The sequence below is a fragment of the Zonotrichia leucophrys genome, chromosome 3, assembly GCF_028769735.1.
Source record: "Zonotrichia leucophrys gambelii isolate GWCS_2022_RI chromosome 3, RI_Zleu_2.0, whole genome shotgun sequence".
Classification (NCBI taxonomy): domain Eukaryota; kingdom Metazoa; phylum Chordata; class Aves; order Passeriformes; family Passerellidae; genus Zonotrichia; species Zonotrichia leucophrys.
Genome location: NC_088172.1, coordinates 1,860,730 through 1,884,063, shown reverse-complemented (window position 1 = coordinate 1,884,063; position 23,334 = coordinate 1,860,730). Strand labels below are relative to the sequence as shown.

Here is a 23,334-nt window from a genome sequence, read left to right as displayed (position 1 = left end):
CATGGGCAATAACATGGAGCAGAAATGTTTTATCTGGAAAAAGACTAAAGCGTATTTTATTTTTCAAGTATGGGTTTGACCATGCAGTGTTTCAACAAAATGTATTTTCATTTAGATTGTGTCTGATGTGTCTGATTGTCTCGATGCGTCTGATTACTTTTTCTGTGCTGGAAGGCCTAGAGGCCTAATGAAAGCTCAGTTTGCTTTTTGCAGACATCATTGCCACGAGTCATGCTGACAATAATAGCACATGGAGTCATACTGACAATAATAGTGTATGTCAATGCATGATTAGGGATACAGCAGCCAGGGAAAGCAGACCTAAGGTCGTGCTGCCCTAGGAAAGGTGGTGCTGTCTCTGTCTCACTGTGCCTGTCTCCATCCCTGGCATGTTGGCATTGCCATGCTGGGATTGTGCAGCTAGATTTTGGTGTCATTTTGCTGTCATTTTGGTGACAGCATGAACTTAGATCAGCTTAAAGCTGATTGTGGCAACATATTCTCTAATCCTGCAACTCTGAATAGGCATGAGCCTTCAGTGCCACTGAAAGAAGTGGTCTGTCAGATCTCAAGATCTCAGTCCTGAGATGCTGAGCCACCGAGACCACCTTGGGGGGCTCGGGACTCCTGGGGTGTTGCCAGAAGTGTCTGGTGGCTGCACTTTGACCCTACACAGGATGAGGATAGGAGGACTTCACCAGGGTGAATGGTGAAGGGATTAGTTAATTAGAGAGTGAGACACAGGGTTTAGGATTTATGTACAGGGGGTTTAGAGGAGTAAGATGGAGGAATTGGGGCGTGTCCTGTCCTTCTTCTTCTTCCTCTTCTCCTCCATCTTCTTTGGCCACGGTGGCACCTTTGGATTGGTTATTACTGAGAGTGCACCGAGTTATAAGAATAGATGGTATTGGGGAAAAATGATAAATATTGTACACGTAACAATGGGTATAAAGATAGGTGACTGTCCGGAGGGCAGGACAGTGTGCTCATGGCTGGCTGCTGAGCAGAGCTCTGTCGGGCCGAAAGAAAATCTTTTAGATAAACAATTAATAAACATAAAGACCGAAAGAAGAACTGAAGCCTCTTCTCGTCCTTCGATACGCGGGCTGCCCCAAGGCCACCCCGGGCCTTTCCAGGCCCCTCAAACAGCCGAGATAACCGGACAGTGGTGCAGCCTCCTCCCCTGCTGGCACAAGCATTCATGCAGTCACTTGGCTACGGGCCACTTTGACTGTCAGTGAGAGGGCTGACAGGATTCCTCCTCCTCCCCTTGTCCCCAGATGCTCATTCCCACCTCCTTGCCCGAGGCAGACACAGCGTTTGTGCAGCTGTGGGTGAGCTGGGTCAGGGGAGGTGACAGCGGCACGGGGAGGGCAGCACTGCCCATTTCGGCTGCAGCACAGGCTGATTTGGATGAAAATGGCTGCATTACCAGAGCCTGCCTGAACTAAATGAGAAAACTGGCTTCAGCTACAAACTAATCTCTCTCTCTCTCTCTCCTCTTCTGTGTACTGCATGAACAGCTGTGTCTGTTCAGTGCAGAAGGTGGGGAGGGCCAGCTGTGAGCGCTCGGGAGCTGCAGTGTAAAAGCAGGGGACACAGATGAATTGCACCAATGTTCTTAGTGGTGTCTTAGCTGCGAAATGACAGGAAAATTACAACAGAAACTAAAGAGATAGGACTTTAAGGAATTATTACATCTCTCTTTTTCCCAACTCTGAAAGAAAATGGGGAAAAAAAGACAGCACTTTGAAGAAGGTGAAAAAAATACTGCTGACATTCTTAACTGATTGTTGCTAGGATTTTGATACATATAATACACAAGACTACTAAACCTGCTTCCAGCAGATCAAACAGAATGACAACTTGAGTAGGAACATCTCTGGAAAATGATTTTATGTTCAATGTAAAGGTTTTTAAGAAGAAACTTAGGGTAGGAACTCTGTAGACCCACTGTGTCTCTGTGTGTGTAAGCAGGGTATTTCAGCTGAGATCAGGACAGGCACGCTGACAGTAACCTACCTGGCAATCACCTCTTTGGTTGTACTTCAGATATCATTTGTATCAAAAGTACATAAAAGCCTGAAAGTTTTTATGTCTCTGAAAGGACAAGACCTGTTACAAATATGTTGGAATAAAGTTTAATTTCAGCAGAGATCATAATGTAATAACTCCTTTAGTGGCATTACCTGTTAGCTTCACCATAGTCTGGTGAAGATTATGATTTGGGCTGGTTTATCCCAGCATAATCTGTTTGTCAAAGGCTGTCATGTCATCATGCAGTTTTCATAACACAAACAAACTAAAGTAACTCATTAACTTTTTAATTAGGTAAGAAAGCAGATTTAATGTCATCCTATGAGGGCTAGTGACAGTTATATTTGATGATCTTAAGGGTCTGTTCCAACCCAAAGGATTCTATGATTCCTTGATTTATCACGTCTTGTGTATTTGAAAATTATAGGCAAAGTTAGTATTGCTTGATCATTGATAGAATATGCACAGCAGGCTGCCTTTTTATCATGCATGCAATGTGGGGGAAATGAAGAAATGCTTTTCTCACAAAGGAAAAAAGTCAAGTAGTAGCAGGTGAAAATGAAAAAAAGATGACAGGAACACAGATACTTCCAGAGTAAAAGTAGATTATACTAAAGTAGAGATAATATTTATTTATTTTCAGTCTTGAAGTTTCTTTTTTCTCTTTCAAAACATCAATATCAACTCAATATTTTAAAAGATGCTTAATGCCTAAGTGACTTAGAAACTGAAAGAGATTTGTTAAAGAAATATGATTCACAATGAATCACTGAAACACAGAGCTTTCACCAAAGAGTGGGGTTAGTCTAAATAGTTTGAATTTAGGTTGTCAGCTTTTAAAGCTCCCCTGACTTTCAGTGAGATTTGGAATTATAATACTAAATTCTGTAAAATTAAACTCAGGCTCCCATGTTGCTTAGGTATTTTTTGACAATTTTGATGGGTTTTTTTGCTGTATAGGAAGACACAAGCACATATCACCTCCTTTTAAATCTATCAACATATCCAATAAATACATGCACATATATACTATAAATATACATTTATCTACCAATCCCATAGACTCAAATTATAATCAAATGAAAAATTCTTCACAAACCTTTGGGAACATCATTAGTATTTTTGCCAATAATCTGTCTCCCCAGGACCTAGTCTAATATTCCAAACCCATGTGCAGCTTCAAGAGTGGCTATTTAAAAATTAATTACCAATCTGCTTAAAAGGCATTTTCTTCTTTCCAAATGTAAAACTTCTTCCTTTTCCCATCTGCCTGAAATTTATGTAAAGCTTAAGCTGTTTTTACCAGTGTCTTGCTAGTAATCTTTAGCTTTAAGATATGGGTTAAATATACTTTGAGTGAGAAGTAAAAGGTTTTTTAGGAAAAGAATAGTTTTGGTAATTTAGTGTCATATTTACCACTTTATTTGTCTCTGTTCATGTCTGGTGCCAGAAGGCTAAGCTTAATCTCTCTAGTCTGATATTCTTTTTTTATAGAAAACATAAAATACAGATGCTGAAGAATTTTTCTCTTGGTTGGCTCTCTCTATGTGAGCACTGAAAGACTTGACACTCAACAGGCAGTCTTTAATTTTCTGCAAGGTACTACAATACTTTTAAACTTTTTTTTTTCTATAAAAAATAGTGCAAGGAATATAACATATTGGTATAAAGCTTTCACATTTGTAATGCCCTGCACAACACAGTCATGGCTTCGCTGTACCCAATACAGCCATTCCCAGCTCATGGAAATGAAAGTTTCTCCTCACATGATGGGAAGACATTATGTTTTTCCCTCTTATATGCATCTGTATTTACAAACATAGATATATAGAGGCACAGAGTCACTCACAGTGTGAATGTACACACCACATACACGCAAGCTATTTTTGAAGAAACTGCTAAGACATTTCAATACCAGCCAAACATATTTATCTGAGGATTAATCTTCATCTATTGAATCAGACGAGAACACTGCCATGCATACAATTATTTAATTAGCAGCCAAATCCTCTGCCAGTCAGCAGCCGTTCCAGGCATACTGATGGGGCAGTAGATGCAAATCTCACAGTAGTACTGCTTTTTCTCATTACTACTGCAATTAGCACTTAAATTGATGCTTTAAACATACTAATTTCTGGAATAATTCAGGATTTGTATGTTACCTGGGATCGCCTCACTGCAGAGACGACACCAGATTGCTACGCAAATTGAAGCACTTTTGAGCCAAATAACCATCATCATATCAGACAGAGCCAATTTGCATTTGCTTTTAAAGATAACAGAATGGCAATTTATGCAAATAAATTAAGTAAGTTTACTTCTGAGTTCTCCCTGAACTAATTATAACAATGTTCTAATTTTTTATCACATCTGAAAGTTGGACTGAAATCAATGTGTATTATGTTAGAAATCTGTTGTTAAAGGAAGCCTTTTTTTGATGTCAATACATTTTCTTAATTCAAAATTTTGATGTTAATTTGGTTACAAATGCAGATGTCTGTTACAGACATTTAAGTACTTTTCTTCTTGTTTGCATATCAGTAAAAGGTTTAACTGAAGCTGAACAGTCAAACTGTCCTTTTAAACATTCAAATAAAAAACATTTGAAGTATCGCTTTTGAAGTTTTCATTTTTCCTACATTTATTTGAAATCAATAGGCTTAGAATGTGATGAATGCTATGGAATATAGCTATCCTTTGCTGCAAATGCCTTGAAAATGAGACTTTAGCAGCTCAACATTTTGGAACAGTATTCTTTCTGTTTCAAACATAAAATGAGTGCTAGATCTTTTAATAAGAGTATTCTCAGAAAAAATGGTGTTTGACAGACCACTTCAGAAGCCAGCTATGATGACATTTGCAATGCATGTATTCCTAGTGCAGAGCTATGGAAAGGTGGATAACACTCAGCAGATTGAATGACCTACAGAAGCATCTTTAGAGCAGAGAGATGTGGTAATATCATCCATAAACTACAGTCTGTTACTGCTTAGTAGGGAATAAGTGAGAATGATATTAAGAAAACAGGCAGAGAAGAACTTCTGTAAAGCCAGCAGTACCCTGAAATCAGAGCAATGAATGTGTTGCACTTTTATACAGAACATCACATGGTATTTACTGAAGGAGAGAGAATATTTCTTTGCCCAACTACTCTTCCTTTCCAATCACAATGATAATGGTCACAGATAGAAAGTGTTACCTGTGAAATGTGTGCTGCTGGCAACTCACTGTCCACAATGGAAGCAAAAACATTCTCTTTTCCTTCGCAGGCAGCCATTAGTTCGGGAAGACACTCGATAGGTCCTTGGTAACCTCCATGCACACTCTTCCTTTGGCCTTGGCTCCACTTCCTGATACAGACAGCAAAACATATGCCCAGGGAGGGAAAGCAAACATTTGTACTCAGTTGTTTTGGTGGTAAAACTCAATACTGTGTTCTGTTTTTAAAGGGTGGTCATTTATTTTTGGTTAGCATTAATTACTGCATCATCTAAGCATCTATAGAGCTTTGCATTATCTATGATGTTAAGATGGATACTAATGTAGTTTTATAATGGATTAAAATAAAGAGATAATTAACATACAGAGTTAGATTTGTTAGGACTTGGAACCCTTCCAGTGGTCTCTTGTTAATTTGTCTGGAATCACGGTTCTCAAAATAATCTGTGGGGGTTAATTAATCAATGAATATTGAAAACAGAAACAGAAAATCCATTTGGGAAAGCATCACTGTGCTTCTGATTCATTAACAAACATTCTCAGGCACAGCAATGCCATTCAGACACCATCAGCAGCAGAAAGTAGAAATAAATTGGAAACCTGCTAATGCTTAAAAGAATTACATACCGAAAAAGGTAAAGATGCTGGAGTTCTACATTTGGCAAAGTAAGCAGGGATGAGTCATGTATCCATCTACCCTGAACCACCATCTGCACCAGGCTGGTTATGTTCAGAGCAGCCACCAGCCAGCCATGATGTGCTGCTACATCCAGCATTGCCTAAGCAAAGGAGACACATAATTAACAAAAAAACCCCCGCAAATATAATTGCATACCTGGTTCATACAAGGAGCAACATGTGATTAATGTTTAACATACAGTGATTTCTAGGCCTTAACATAAGAATTTACTTCAACCACTATTTATGGCAGTTAGACGCTTTTGGAATTAACCTTGGAAAAAGATGAATTAAATCCTCTATCACTGTCATCAGTTCTTACTCCCAAAAAGGTAATTTACACAATGGTTTTGGGGGTGAGAACTGAAGGCAGACTCTTTTCCTTACAAATAACTGCTCTTTGACACAACTCAACTCAGAATGAAGGGAAAAAAATCTCAACATTTACTGAAAAAGAAAAGGTTACAATTAATTGCAGTATTTATTTATTTTTTGACATGAGAGCTTTCTCAGAATTACATAACTATTCAAAAATCCTTGAACTATTTAAGAACAACGCCGACATATTTACATTTGTTCAAAAATTAATACTAATGTAATTTACCAGTAGCAATTATTATTTCCATTTGAACTAAGTACTTAAAAAACCCCCCTGGAATTGGACTAGATAAAAGTATTAAAATTTAGCTTAATAGCATATTAGAGGTTTTGTTCAACACAGACACATAAGTTGAAATCTTGAAGAAAGCTTACAAAATAGCTTATATTTTACCTATGGTGTGTAAAACAATTTGAAACAAAATGGATTTCACCCTTTGCACTGTGAACACTTGACTGTCTTGAGAATGAGGGTGAGGGATACTTGGCTGTCTCTTCTTTGGCATCTCAATCCTGATCCTGAAAAGCTTCCCCAAATTACACAGAAAACACAAGCAAACAAAAACCCTCTGTGCAGCTATACATCAGATTTCAAAGTGTTAAAATCATCCTGCCTTCCATGCCTTATGAGTTTCTGCTCCATTTCTATTTCCCATGTTTTGGCAGTACAAATAAGAGGTACACTGTTTACTAACAGTATACCTCTTATTTGTATAAAGATCTAAAGCTAATTCAGTATGGATTTTGCACTGCAAATGGCCCTATGGACATGAAAAAATGGTTCTGCTTGCTTTTTTCCTTGACTGGACTTATACTCTGTTTGGTTAGTCTGAAAGTGAATTTAAGAGTTCTTCCAACGGAAAAAGGATGAAACATGAATTTTTGGTTTCAACTTTTTAAAATAGTAAATGCAGCTATTTGGATATGTAACATACTTTCCATGCTGTCTATAGTACATTGAATGAATTATTATGATTTGTGAAAGCATTTCAGCAGGTGAAAAAAATAATGCTATAATGTATTAGTTGTCTTGCTTATTTTGTTGTTCAATAACATTATGATCACAATAAAGTGTGGGTCCTCATATTAAAACACTCTAATTCACATTGGAGTAGAAAGTCATATATTTAACAGTAGTTCGCCATGGAGGGAATTTAATATTTTATTCAAATACCAGCAAATAGATTTTTTAAGAAAGCAAGGAATATTGATATATTGAATCTGGTGTACTGAATAGTTTCAACACCTTTTTAAATATCATCTTGGTGTTAGGAGGGTTGCAGTTTGATTTTATGACTAGGCTTCAGATGTTTCCATGGGTTTTTCTTGTAAACACAAATGATATTGTTTGATACTTAGGCAGCAGATACCTGCACCATTTTAACTTATTTTCCATCCACTAGTGTAATGAGGAGAAGCTGTCTGTGTAAGTCTTTACATTTAATCAAATGTTTTACAGACAAACAAAAGGCAGCATTTACTTAAGGCAAACTAAACAGTGAAATCTTCTTTAAACAAAGGAGTTGTTTACACACGCAGAGCTATTTCAATTAAATTACACTGATTCTGGAGAAATACTGACTTTAAAGACACAAGTTAGTTTCACTCCTGGCCGAGTCACACAGTTTATTTTAGCAGTTTACAATGCAATTTCAACAGGGTTTTTTTTCTAGCTCGGGGTGATAAGATCAGTGACACTTAGAAAAATATTTGAAGTGTTACCCTGTATTACCCAAATGTTGTCTCATTTCTCATGAATTGTGGATAAAGGGCCTTTCAGCTAATAAAGATCCAGATTTAATATTTAAATTTTTTGAGGAAGAGTCCTAGCATCCTGAAAGTCTCTAACATTCCTAATGACCCTAAAACTAGTACCTCACAGCACAATCTTGCTGGTTTCCATTTTCTGTTTCCACTTGGCTTGCCAAAGTGATTTCCATGTAGGATTGTTTTCACCAAATAGAAAATAAAATTATGTTAGAAATCACATTTGAAAGGAGAAGCTTTGTGGCCTGCAGATTTATATGTTAGTTCACATGACATTTACTTGCATAAGGAGGGAATTGTTCTCAGCATCAGACTGGAGTCAGTCTTTGAAACTTACAAGGTGAATTGCTCTTTACCCGATTTCACATTTTAAAGTATATTGAAGACTATCCTTACAGCACAGTCTGTGTTTCTGAGCAGTCTGTGTTGCTGAGACAGTCTGGTATCTGCCTCCTGTTCTCCACTACCTGATTCCTGTTCTTTTCTGCTATTCTGACAGCCTGAAACATCATATTCCCCAGTGATGATGCGGCTGTACGTATGTGAAGAAGAATCAGCGAACAAATATCTTTCTTTTCCATGAGCAACAAGAAGAATACAGCAAGTTGTATTTTTAGTCAGGATGAAGCAGTGGTATTTCATAGAATGCTTCTGGAGATGCACACATAATACATTGTTCTGGTGTGTGGTTTTTTTTTTTTTTTTTAAAATCTATCCCTCTCCCCCCTTTTAAACAGAGGTTTGAAAAGAGGAAAAGAAGAGTGAAGATGTAAGAGAAAGATAAATCTAAAACAAGCTATACTGAAATTAACTGGAGGATCCTTTCACATAGAAAATCTCCTAGAAATTGATAGAGGCCTACAGACAGATATCCCGTAGGGAGTGAGGAAAGCCTGTGTGTGTGAGACTCTGTGTTCCACATTGTTATAATGAATCCACACGGCAAATCCTCTTTTCCTCCTTATTTTCTGCTTCTTTACCCATAGAATTTATTCACAGCATCTCTATCTGGATGTGAAATCCAAGACAGTGACATTGTGAAAAAGTCAGAACAATGGTAAAGTTGGCTTGTTTCATCTGCTGCCTTGGAAACCTCCACACATTTTGTTTTCCTCTAAGTGTAAAACACGGAGATGCTTGATACTTAAATGGTTACTGAAATTCCTATAAATACTCCAGGTAACAAACTGAGTTATTCCCCTATCTCCAAATGTAAATGTAAGCAACTAAACAAAGAATATAATACAAACCACAAAATTTTAAAGTATTTAATATTTATATTATCTGATGAATAATATATTTAGTTTCTCTGGTTTATCTAGTTGCTACCCATTTAGCTTGTTGTATAACCAGTATAATTTTAAAGAAACTTATGGCTTTTTAAGCTCTTATTCTGCAAAATAGTAAATAAATTCTAAATATCTTAGAGTGGGTAAGATTGGAACAGATTAAGAGTATTATTCTAAATTGGGAAATGGCACAAAGTGGTTTTGTGCCATTTCTAGCCTTTCTAGCCTAAAGAATTTAAAGCAATATGGGATAATTTCATCACAGACAGAAATTTAAAAGAAGAAGACAGTGAGTGCAACAAGTGAAACAGGAAACAGTAAAGATACTTTAACTACAACAAAAAAAAAAAGTCTTTTTTTTGTAAACCAACAAATTAAATAATAAAAAAACAAACCAAACCAAAACCCACCCCTCTAAGCCCACCACTTTTTTACCTGAAGTAGAATAAATGGGGGGAAAAAGATGGAGTCAAGGGAATTATTGGTTGTTATAACAGAAAATATGTTTACCATCCTCTTATTTGGGGCTCCTTCTGCGCTTAGGAGAATTAAAAGCAGATGCCTGCACTGAGATGGGTTTTCATGAAAGATTCAGGCAATAGCTCTTAAGCCTTCCTAATGTCATACTTGGGCAGTTACAAAGTAGTAACAGCAATTAGTGACACCTCGTTTACATTTTGTCTGTTACTATCAAAACCAGCTTGGCTTGTGCCAGTGTGGGAAGCAACGACCTATTAACCATGGCTGAGGCAGCACAAAAATGCCAGAGATCAGCAGCTCACTGATGTAGATGTTGTCAGGTATGGCAAAACCTCTCATTCTGATGGTATTCGGAATCGAGTGTCAAAAAGTTTGGATCAAAATCTTGCTATTGCTGTCATCATCCCAGGAGTGCATTAAGACAACACCATCAGCATCCACAATCAGGTTTTCATCTTCTCTTTTTCAGGAGCAGCAGCTGCTTATCCTTAGGTATGGAATGATTTGAGCTGCTCAAGCTGTACCTGTCTGGTCTGACATGAAGCTGAAGTTTAACAGTCCGTCTCTTTCTAGCCAAAGTTATTCCTGATGGATGGAATTTAAATGATGGTTTATAGCTCCCTAGTTTGAGGGGAAGCAAAGATAGAGGCAGGATGTGGAAGAGGTGAGTGTGTGGCACTCTCACTGACAGAAAAACATTGCATTTCTCTGGTGTTATTAAGCACCCCCTATATAAGCTCAAAATAAATTGGAACACTAAATTGTTCCATAATGAACATACCCCCCCACTCACTCCCACTCATTTAGGAGATTTTTCAGGCTACTAAAACATCCTGATTGCTAAATTCTTTCTTCTAGAGACTTTTTAACAAAGTTTTTATAAACACTGGTTTTGGTATTGGTTTCACATCCTTCATTTGAAAGTCAGATACTCTGGATCACTCTTGTACGACTGGGTAGGTGGCAGGGGACCAGAATAAAACTAGCAGAATTTCTGATCTACCCAAATGACTTAAATAGCTTTTTCCTTTAAGATAAGCTATTGAAGTGTTAAAAGTGATAGAGCTTGCATCTCATTAACAGAGCCTGCATACTGCTTAGAATAATTTTTCTTCTTTTTGAAGTCACCTGTCCTATAACTCTGAATATATTAAGCATTTTGATTTAAATCCTGTAAACATAAATGTTAATATTTTGTGGATAAATTATATTTAAGCTAAGTGTCCATGAAGCTATAATGATAACTGCTCTGGATACAGAAGGAAGGTAAAGAACTGTAAAAAATGCCATTTCAGTGAAGAATTACACCTGTGACTACTCAGTTAGAAGCTGAGTGCCTACAGTGATGCCATTGGTGGCAAAGACTTTGTGGATAGGGACTAAAACTTCAGATGTACTCAGGGTGAGTTACATGGCTCAAATTTATCTACTCTTAAAAGATTAGTCTTAGCTTCACAGTCTATGACACTTTCTTTAGTGCTTTTATTAATGAATTTGAAGTTTAGTCTAGGACTAAATTTTAGTTACATGTAGGAGTTTAAATCCACAGGTCTATTAAAATTATTAGAATTGTGCCTACTTACAGCTGTTTAAGACTACAGAATTCATGTGACAGATATTTATAGATAATAGACAAAAGGGTATGCATTTTACCTATTTTTAAAAACTATGAATTCAGAATAATAACAAATTTTTTTGAACATGCTTCAAATGTAGGAAGCCTTCCAATACATAAGATTATATTATGATCCATGTGTGACTTGATATTCTGCTAATAGAAGTAAAATATTTTTTCAGATGTTAAAGCATGCCATGTACTTTACATTTCATGTTTTTATATAAATCATGACTATGATGCTTCAATTACATAGCTCAGAAACAGCAACTGACTTGAAAAGTTGGAATTCATTTGAAGAAGTATTACAGAGAGTTTAAGGTCACTACCTTTGGTATGTATATATCAGTAAAACAGGTATCTACAGAACCTTTGAAATTCAGAGGTCTAGTTCAAAATTACTTTTTAGAAATGTTTTAATCTGGGGAGAGGGGGAGTTCTTTCAGATCAATTAAATCACCCTTGCACAGCTGCGTGGTTTCAGCCTACAGAACATCCCCCCCGTACTTCATCAGAGATATAGTGAATAAGTTGTAATTAATCCTATTCAGGAGGCACTCCTTTTATACCGCCCTCTCTCTGTATCCTGCTTCTCTTCACATTTTTTTTACAAGCATATTCAGTCTTCTCTTCCATATGCTCTGCTACCCCCTATGAGAGACTAATTCTTCATTCTCCCATCATCATAAAGGTCTCACTGATGTATGCAAATTACAACCTTCCTAGCTGCTTCACAAGATTCCTATCCCTGTATTCATCCTTTAGCCTCCACAGTAACATTATCAGTATTTTCAGAACTGGAGAAAGGACAAACCATTTACTGTCTACATTTAGTGGAGTGCAACCCGTGGGTTCTTACTGATTTCTTTTAATGGTATTACAGAAATAAAAGCAGCTACAGAGTGTGATATCAGCAATGTAAACTTGGTAGGGCAGAACCCATCACTCAGAAGTCATCGAGTCCCAGTAGTAAATTTATTTTCAAACTGCTAATTAATAAATTGATATTTTCCACTATACCAGCGAACTGTAAAAAGAAAAAAAATGTTTTTGATAAGAATCACTTTGCAAAAAGTCCCAATTTCCTAACATAAACAATGTCTTAATGTCAGCACTTGTTTCAAATATTACACAAATCTATCAAAACCATGAAAGATACACAGCATCTTTCTCATAATAAATCTGTTCTCTTTACAGTTTAGAGTCAGTTTCAAAGTAGGTATGTAATATTTTGCCAATAATCAAAATTTTTTGAGTACATTCACAAGAATCCTTTTCAACAGCAACAGTTATTCCCAGTAACTTTCTCCTGAACTTTTAGCCCCTTAAGGTTAGCATTCAGGAAGCTCAGCTGCTGTCTAACAAACTTAATTAATCAAAAAGTCATTTCCGAGCTGTAACTATGAGTAAAAGTGCTTCAAGTGTGCTAGCAAGCCTACAAGTTAATCAAAATGCTAATGCAGTACAAATTAAAGTTGTGATTAACATTTCACAGTAGCTGCTTAAGTGAATTGATCACACAAATGGGTTAAGCATTACTCATTTCCTCCAGCCCCAACTGGGAAAAGGTTTGTCATGGGTGGGGGAGGGATGAGGCACGAGCAGCACCAAATCATCATTAAACCATCACCAAGGTGCTTCCAAACACCACATCACTGATTATCCCCAGCAAGCAAAGCTCCCGCACCACAAAGGTAACCCTCCCTTCTCCCACAGATATACCTACACCACACAAACAGGAAGCATTTCCAGCCCAACACGTCCAGCTACTTTCCCTACAAAGTGATCCATTTATGTTTAGTATCTATAAGTGAGCATTGCTACACAGTAAAAGCATGACAAGATTTTTTTATTATTCTATTATTTCCACACTCCTAATGTGCAATAATAGTCATACAGCCATGAAAGCAGCCAGTATTTAAGTAAAATTGCAAACATTGTGCTATCACTGGAATATTACTACATACACAAAGAATATGTGTAGCAGCTGAAGAGATGTGGCCTCTGCTCTTCACTTGTTTCTGAGTAATCCTCTGCATTCTCAAGTTAATTTGATTCTCTTCCCTTCGTTCAGTGAAGCTGCCCATTTATTTATAGCTGCCAGTGCAACCATTACACAAAAGCTCCTTCCCTGGACACTTCTGGACAAGTCTTACTTACACCACTGTAAAATAGGCTTTTCCTGTAACTCCCACCACCTGCCAGCAAGCAGCTGGCACACCTGCACTACCAACAAGCAATACATGAGCCCAAACCACTCTTAGGACCTTTAAAAACTTCTTCACTTCCTCATAAGCAGAAAAACATAAGATCCAAGGGACTTGGCTCTCCAAATCAATAGTTTTAGTGGCTGTTATGAACTGAGGAGATTTCAGGATGATGATAAGTGCAAAGACAAAGGACATTTTCTTTCTTTGAGTCTCAAAATGGCAACAGGGGCTCCTTTGCCTTTGCATGGCCAGAAGTACTTTTGTGTTCTCCTTCTGAGGAGCCACCACCACCACCCAGCACAGCTGCAGTTTAGTACAGTAAGTATTTTGTACATAAGCCAGCTCTTAGCTGAATTGAGCAGCATATTTGTGCAATATTTGACAGCTCTGAGCACATACCACAAACATGATCCTCATAAGAACTACAGCGAAAGTTGCAGTTCAAATGACCAGAAACAACTTTAACTTGTTTAGAATGGCTAAAGCAGCATTATACTCATCACCATCTAGCTAAGGAAATAGAGTGCTTAAAGCAAAGAGTATTTTTCTTTCCTGCCAAAATCAGATTCTCCAGAGAACTAACATGATGGGGAATGACAGGGCATTAGTGATAGCATTGCAAGGTCCTTGCTACAGGGATAGGCACATTTCCCATGCAGAGTACTCTTTCTTCTGCAGTTTGGAATCTGTTTTCATGTCCACCTCCTCTCAAAGCCCAGCTACCCTACTGAGATGTGTTTAACACATCCATAGGTAAACACTTCTCAAAGGTTAGGGCTGAGCTCCATGGCAGTTCTACTCCTGGCAATTTTAAAATATTTTATCAACGATTATAGTACAAGTGGAGGCTTGTGGCCAATTCCAATGCAAAGCCAACAACTGTCATATTATTTCTGAGAAGAGACTGCCCTGCTGAATCTGAGAGTGATGGTATTACTGCCTCAATTATCCATTTCAATTAATGCAAATATAGGCAATAGTCTTGGAACAGCAGAATAAGAACTGATCGCTGAATACACAGTCACAAAATATAAGGCTTGACAAAGGAAGCAAAAAAAGAGATTAGATTTAGTTTCATGTATTCTTAAATAAGATAGGAAAAAAAGGTGGAGTATAGTCTTTACAATAATAATTATATCGTATACAAATGTTAGAAAAATATTTTCATTAGAATTTTTATTATTTAATGTACATTCTTCTGAAAGAAATAGAGAAATGTTTGATTTTGAGAAGCTACTGGAGTGTTCAGCACCAGCTTTTCTCAGTAAAAAACACAGAGAGTGCTAGGCTTGAAGAGAATATATTGTCTATTGTAACTGTACTAATGGTATCTGAGGTAAATAAAAATTAAATGAGATGGCCAAGGTCACACAGGAAGTTAAGGCAGTTTTTTTGAGCCATGGGAACCTCCTGCACTTTATCTGTGAGAGCCTGTCGCTGATAACAAACTAGATTTTAACTTGAGGTTTTCAGTGCAGAGAAGGGGTCTTTAGCCTAGTCAATGCCTCAGTGGCCATTCATTACAGAGGTGGGAGTGGGAGCAGATAGGCATTCACATTCCAAAAGGCTACATACTGCTATTCCCCATATTTCTGCAATAAAAGGAAAAAATTCTGCATTTCATCCTAGGTATATAAATACTAAATTTTATCTTGCTGTAATGAACTCAACCTATAGCTAACAAAGGCTAACCATAGGAAAACTGTAACAAAATATACTTCTTTTTCCTTTATGCTAAAACTTATATTCCCCTATTAAGCCAGCATTGTAAGTCCTCAAATTCTGTTAAATGCTAAAGACTTGAATATTTTGCCATAATTATAAACAAGATAATTCTAATGTAGAGCCAAAACTTTTAAGACATCCAAGGAAAAATGATTTAAGAGTTGTTTCATAATTTTTTCATTAAAGTATAGTGGAATCTTACCTGAATCCAGCAGCTACATTTACCTATGTAATGCTGTTAACATGGTTTTCTGCTGGACCAGTAACAATACTCAGCTTAAAGTCACTAGCAATGAAAAAACCCAGAATATGTTGGAGGAATGGAATGCAGAATGAAAGATGTGGATAGGAAAGGAGTCAGGAGAGGGAATGACAGGTGAATGACACCACAGAAGATTGGAGAAGTTTAATAGTCTGTGGTGGAAAGAGGCTTGCTTACATATCATGGCAAATCTGCACTGCAGGGGACCTGCTGTATAACCACCTATAAAAGCTCTTAGAAAGATCTTCCTTTCGTGTAATAGAAAAGTAATGCTGATATGAAAAGTCCCCCCTGATATTCCTGTATCTACCAGCAAAAAGAACAGTTAATGTTCAGGTCACAATCTGAAGGTTAGCTATACAACCTCAACGCGAAAATAATTTATAAGTAAAAAAAAAAAAAAAATTCAACATAACTCAAAACCCAATTCCTGCCTGACTGCTGCGTTTAACGTCTGACGATGCGTGAGCGCGTGTTCCCACACAGAGAGCAGCACCCACTGAGCCCGCTCATCACGGCATCCTCCCAGGCTTCACTTCCTCTCCTCATAACTAACATTTTTTTTTTTCTACCTCTGCTGACCCAGAGTTCATCAGCAGGTCAGTGCTAAGGAAAAAGGTAACAACCGGTATTGAAAGTGTAACCCTGTCTATTGCTTAGATTCTGGGAACTTTAACCTCCTGTTGGAAAGCGTGACTAATAAGATGGAACCAATAATCTCCCGAGAGATGTAAACCATGTGCCAACTTTAAAATACAAAACTGCTCGCATGTTTTTCTTTTTTGCCTTTTTTTTTTTTTAAGATGACTGTATATATAACATGATATAGTAGTTAACTGAAGGTTGGAGTGCTAAGGCATATTATGGAATGGCATTTTTCTGAACTCTACTTCAGTTTAAAGGAACTCTTGAATACTTTGGATTTTTTTTTTCTAAGTGACTACTGTTTCTGAAATACATATGATGCAGTAGCAGGATTAAGAAAATACATTTCTTAGCAAAACAGAACAAAATAATTACAGAAAATTGTATTTAATTTAAATTTGCCCCAAATATGTAATTAACTCCCTAATGCTTACTTCACAAACATCTAAATGAACTTTAAGTATGTGATTTCTTTGAAACAAAGGTGAATTTTCTCACCTGAGCAAGTGATGCTTTTCTCTGTTAATAAATGAATATATGGCATAGCTGTTTCTACATTTTCAGCACCATGATTTTATTGATTTGAAATATTTGAAACAGAGTAGCATCCAAGCATTGCTGGTTACCAAGATTAGGACTGTGTAGCCGTAACATCTGTGGTGTTATTTGTTTCTTACATTCCCTAATTTCAGTTTTGCTTAATTTGATATTAGTATTTTAAGCTTGTTTTTATTAGTGTAAGGATGAGCCTTACCCAAACTGCAGGACTGAACTGTACACAGTATTTTCTCTGTCCAGAGCACTGATTAATAGTTTCTCATAGAGCAGTTTTACAAACTGCCAGGCTTGACACAATGATGTTTGCAGCTACTGTATCGCCAACAGGCTTCAACAAGAGCAAAGCTTCTGAGAGTTGACAAACAGATCACTGAGGATATTAAAATTTGAGCAAACAAAAACTGTAGGAAGAAAGAAGTACTGGCTCTATTTTACAGATATTAAACTCAGAAACATAAAACCAGCAGTTTGTTGAAGGCTGCCTGATCTTCAAGAACGTGTGAATGAGTCCTTGTGCAGTTCTGCTGAAGAGCAGAATTATTCCCGGGAGACTCAGAGGGTCAGTTGTTTCCTGTGACACCCAGAGCTCACCCTTCCTGCTGTAACTGTAACTGAGCTTTTCAGATATGGCTGCCCTCTATCCCAAACTCCAATTGCTGCTTTAAAATTCTTCTGAGGTGGCAGCCATGCATGTGACTGCTTGTTACCAGTACTCCCATGGTCGGTTTAGTTTCTGTGGGCTGCAACTGCATTACAACTGTAAAAACTCACAAGTCTCCAGGGTGAGTTTAAAATTTGCATTTAAAAACGTGCTCTTTGACTCTCTGATCATTGGGATATAGAAGATGTGTCTTTACACTAGCTAGAGGAGCTTAGGGAAAACCTCTGCAACTCATCTTGAATCAGATTTCAAACCACATTATATTTGTGCTTGGGAGTGGCTATAGTGCTTTTGGGTGCTAGAAAAGTAGAAGTACCTGGGGGAGACAGGTTCTTGGGTATCAGCATAATAATCTGCAGGGACCACAGCCATGCTAGAATGATTCTCATACAACATTCCACAATACAGAGATAAAAAGCTGTTGCAAAGAAAGCAGAGGCCATTATATGGCAGTAGATGCCTCCAGTCAGACCATGACTGTCGTTTACTCGAAGTTTGTTCACCTCCAGTTCTGCAAAGTGGAAACCATTTTGGGCATCCAGTTCCTCCCTAAACAAGGCATTATAATAACCCGTGGTACCAGCTCTCCACAAGATTGCAAGAAATCTTCAGATTCTTCTATATTCAAAATATGAGAACACTAACAATAAACAGTTATATACTGAAATGCACCACGATACCTGGCATATTCTGATTGCTTGGTCCAGCACCGTCTTTGTATCAGTTGCATAATCTGGGCAAGGCAGCATGGCATGACTGAAGTGGGCTTGCAGCAAGAGGTGTGTTTTTGTGTGTGAACTGTCAAATGAATGGGGATTGACTTCAATTGGAAGGTGTTTGGCCAGTTCGCTGTTCATCTGATCTTCATTGTGTCTCACAGGCAGATCTGTGTACTCATCAGCATTCTTTAAAAAAAATAAAAATAAAAATTAATCATTGTAATTAACTTCAGAATAACTATTACTGCTTACTGAGGCATTCAAATGATATGCATTTAATTTACTACAGTTAGATTTCAACACAAAAATAGCAGCATTTAAATATTTAGAAAGTGTACTTATTTATCAAAATCACACATGGGAAAACAACAACTAATATAATATTTTCAAATATTGACACAGTGATAGATTTTAAATATTTTTCCTTCCACATAGCTGATACTAACATTAGAGAAGAGAAAAATAAATGCAAGGAAATAAATATATTCATTGGATGGATTGAGTAGTAGAAGATGACCCACAGGTATCCTACCTCATTGGGTCAAAACAAAACAAAAACATTTTAACGTTAGCTATAAAGAAGTCAAAACCTCATATTTTCAATTTTCAGGTTTTGAGTTTTTCTCTTAGTATTCAAAACCCAGTAGCCTTGGAATAGCTCTTATATGCTTCTTTTCAAACATTGTTTCAATATTTTGAGCAGTCAGTGTCTAAGCAACTGATGATGAGTGATCAAAACAAAGTGCAAAATTTTAAGCAGATAGTGAAAACATTCTCTGTGTTCCAGAGTGGCACTAATGCTATTCATTCCAAAATGAAAGCTGTGTAAGAACTTTCTCACTGTTGCAAAAAGGAGCTGCCCACCAACATGTAAGCTAAATGCAGTTATAAGTAGCAACATCATAGCGGCTGAGAGGAGCAAGTACAACTGTTTAGGTATCCCAGGCAGAGATGCCAATTCTCCTCTCGGGAAATCCACTGTCTTTGAATAAAGGTTCAACAGAAACATCCTAAGAATGGAATCCTAAGAAAAGAATCAATTTTGTGACTGACTTAATCTGCAATCTTTCCCTCCACAAAATCCTCTTGTGCATGTACGTGTATACATATCTCTTGGAGTGAGAACTATCTTTCTGAATTATAAAACTTGCAAGTAAGGTAAGAGTTTTATAATATGTGATGTCTTTTCCATCTGTAATTTATGAGAGTATTTCTTTTGTCATAAACTAAAAAGTCATTTGGGGAGCATGAAGGGCAATGTTGTCGAAACTACAGGCTTAGCAGAGACCATTAATTTAAAGTGTTCAGGGTTTTATATTCCTCTTAAACTATAGAATCAGTATTTTGCACTTTAGTCTTCAATTTCATCAGACTCCCGCAAATCCATATTAATGAAATATTCACAACAGTAACCAGTGAAGAGTGAGGTAAAGAAAAATGGCAATTTTAGAACACCTAATTGAACTACCTAATTGACTTACAAAGAACCATATCCCCTCATTAATATCCTAAGACATAGAACCTTTTCTGACAATTCCTAAAAGCAGTTAGATAGCTGGTTTTACTCCTTGGCAACTGACAGCACAAAATTTTCTATTTTTTTTAATGGTGCAAAGAAACTATGTCTAAACTGTGATATCAATGTAAAAGGAATGGTAACCATTAGACAATTTAGGGTTTGGAAAGAAAACCAGAATGTCATTAACTTATTTCATATCTCAACTGCAGATTAGAAGTGAAGACTGAATAAAGACAACTGCTGCTTAATCCTGGATGTCTCTGCTAGATCTCTTGTGAAAACTGTGGTCATTTATTCTCTGAACCTAAGGTCACAATCTTTTGAAGCCCTATAGAAGGCTGCATGTTTGCTCCACTCTTTTTATTTAACTGGCTTCTCCTTCAAAGATATTTTAAAGAATATTTACCAAGGAGATTTTTTACTTAGTTTTGCTTTGCAGTGTAAAGTAGCAGAAAGAAGGAGGATGAGCCAAGTCAGTCCAGACCAACTGGTACCCCTGAAATTGCATTTTCCCTAATTCTTCCCCAGCACATGTTTTATTTACATCCAAAACACTCCTCTTATTTTAAACAACTTGCCTACTTAATTTCCTGTTTGTGATCATTGACTGTAAGTAAGTGAGGTTCATTTTCTTATCTGCATCATGTAGGTAATTAAAGGAAATTGAGAATGGGTAGTGAAGCTTTTATACAACTGAGAATGAAGCTGAATGGAGGGCACCGAGGTCAGCAGAGTCCATTATATTTTTATGTGAGAGGCCGGTATGTCTGCCCTGTCCTTGTTTGCTTAGTGTAGGCTGGACAGACTACTAACTGCAAATCTGTTTCTCTGATTTGCCCAGCTGTCCTTGAATAAAGACATCTTCCATTGCAAAACGTTAAATGACAGTGATTGACAACTTTGTGATGAACTCTGCTTGTAACCCCCTGCTACTGTTTTCAGGTTGCATAAGAAAAGACAGAATAAAGAAACATCCTTTGTAATCACCTCAAATGGGCCCTGCTGTTCACTCAATATTTTTTCATTTTAGTTTTCCTTTTCATTGCAAATCTCAATCTGTTCTGTAAAGGCTGTAGCTTCAACTATTCCACACAACATATAATATATATTGTTTTAGTACATCATATCTGAATGCCGTTCTTATTTCCATGGGTGAGGAAACAGATCAAACTACATATCAATCATTAATCTTCATTCTAAAGTCAAGAAACTTAATACAAGCTTCATAGTTAAACCACAAAGCACTCCTGTGCATTTTTCACTTTCCCTTCTCCTCTTAAACCAGAGCTGTTGCAGGCCATGTGCAATAATAGGTTTACAAGCACCTACACAGTTAAGCATAACTCGGTGTATACCAGGAGATAACCAGGAATTTTAGCTCCAGATTCTGCAATTATGCATTTGGTAGTCATGTCACATCTCTCTCTCCTACATTTCTGTGATGGACTTTCCCAATAATGTCTCCTTTTGGGCATTAGAGACTGCTGCATCATTTCAAGGGTGTAGGAGTCATCTCAGACTTACATTTCAACCTGCATGCGACACAATGTGCTCGTATAGGAGACAGTAACTTGCAGTGCCAGTGAGAAATGTCGCACACACACCTGCATAATCTCAACAGTTACATTTTACAAGGCCAAAGGGCTATTCTGGTAATTGAATTCTGTTTCCTGCATAACAGCAGCCACAGAATCATCCTAAAGTCCTGTCTACAACATCATGCTCCAAATATGCAGCTTACCATCACCCTTTATTTGAGCTGTTAGAATAGCCCTAAAAGGAAACAACTCATACTATTTTAAAAGATATCTTTTGCAGTTTTGTGGTACTATCAGGCATTTGAGGAGCCAGACCAAACTAAAATTTAAATAAGGTATCCAACATTGTGAGTACTGTGCTCCGCAGAGTCCACAGGGTTAAACCCCCCCAGATTTTCTTTCTACCTACAAAAAGTTGAAATTCGGCTGAAAATACTGATTTATAATGAGAGCTGAGCTATAAACTTATACCACATTTAGATCTTCTAAAACATTTCAAATCTCAAATAAGTACATCTGGCCACTTTGTCTACAGGAGAGGATACTTGTGGACCACAGACAGAAATGGAATCAAGGTGAGCTACTAAAGCAAACTGGAATATTTTAAGTGAAGCTCAGTCATGGGAACAGTAAAACTTACAAAGTTAATGAGTTCTAGACTTTAAAGAGCAGTTGATTAATTTGTAACAATGAGGGTCTAAACCAAACCAAAAATAGTTTCTCACATTCCAGAGTTGAACCAGCAGTCTTTTCTTTAGCAATGTTATTGAAACTGCCTTAGAATGACTGTCTGTATGTTCCTTTCCTTTATATAGACACCATGAACCCAATCAGTATATTGGGTTCTCACCATATTTTCAGCTTTAATAAACTTGCAACATATTTTGCTCGCCTTTAAGTTTCTGATGTCTAAAGAAACAAAAGAATTCTTAGAACATTTTGCTGTGAAAAGAAACAGTTTTTAAACTAAACTATAAAAAATATTTCAGCAGACTAGCACTAAAATTAAATACTAACATAAAAAAGAGAAAAGACAAGGATGATTTTTAGCTAGTTCAGTAATTCCATTCTCTTTACCCGAAACTTGATTTAAATTACATAAACTTCTCTAACAGTCTAAGTATATGCTGAAGTACTGCAAAAATGATACTTTTGTGAATAGAATTAATAAGATACAATAGATACAATAAATAAATGTGGGTGACTTTTTACAGCTGTTCTGCAATTACCACTAATAATGCATTATGAATTTTAGTTCTCTGCTACCAGAAGTACAATGGCATGCCAATATCCAACTTATTGTCCCAAGTGAAAACAGCACTTTTTGATCTTTGGAAAACTGGACAGGTGAATATAAGCTCAACAGTAATATTATAATTGGCTTTTGTCTTTTGATTCATTGTACAAAGTGACACAGAGTACTCTAGAGCAGCATCCAGACCTGCCACATTGTGCCACTCTGTATAGGAAGATGCTGGAATACAAAATTTGAGGCAGCCTGTACTTGTCCTCATTCAGGTGATACCGACTTACTCCGAATATAGGATAGAGAAAAGAAGCATGGTCAAAATAGAGCAAGGACTGATCATTTGGAATAGCTAGGTAACATCTGACTTATAAGTGATTCAAAAATTCTAAATTTTACTTTGAGGATACTTGAGCTTCTGTACTTAAAACCATTTGAAATGATTTCTAATTTTATATATATATATACATATGTATCTCCACTCATGTGCTGACAGAAATCTCATTTGATTCTGTAACCTATATCATAAGGAAAATTTAAGAAATTGGTTAACTAAAGCTCTCAAGCTAATCTTCCTTTGCTTATGATTTTTCCAAGAGAAAAAGACCAAATTATGTGACAAAGGAGTGGCACAAGAGTATACTGTGAATATTATTTTAATTAACCAACATATCTACAGTATATTTTATTGTCACATTTTTGGGTGTGAGTTTGATTTATAAGAAAAGACATTACATTTACACAGATGTATCCTGACTGGCAGCTAGAAGATAATTAAGCTTACATTT

The 23,334-nt window shown here is 36.9% G+C and overlaps 1 protein-coding gene across 2 annotated transcripts in view; it reads right to left on the bottom strand.

Annotated features, from left to right (window-relative positions):
* Window positions 1-23,334, bottom strand: part of ASCC3 (activating signal cointegrator 1 complex subunit 3) — a 267,328-nt gene that overhangs the window by 5,999 nt on the left and 237,995 nt on the right. For both annotated transcript variants that reach the window (XM_064707226.1, XM_064707227.1), the window contains exons 37-39: window positions 18,205-18,429; window positions 5,884-6,035; window positions 5,237-5,387 (exon numbers count right to left, since the gene is read on the bottom strand). In XM_064707226.1, coding sequence (XP_064563296.1) covers window positions 5,237-5,387; window positions 5,884-6,035; window positions 18,205-18,429 — 528 coding nt within the window. The remainder of the gene's footprint in view (window positions 1-5,236; window positions 5,388-5,883; window positions 6,036-18,204; window positions 18,430-23,334) is intronic.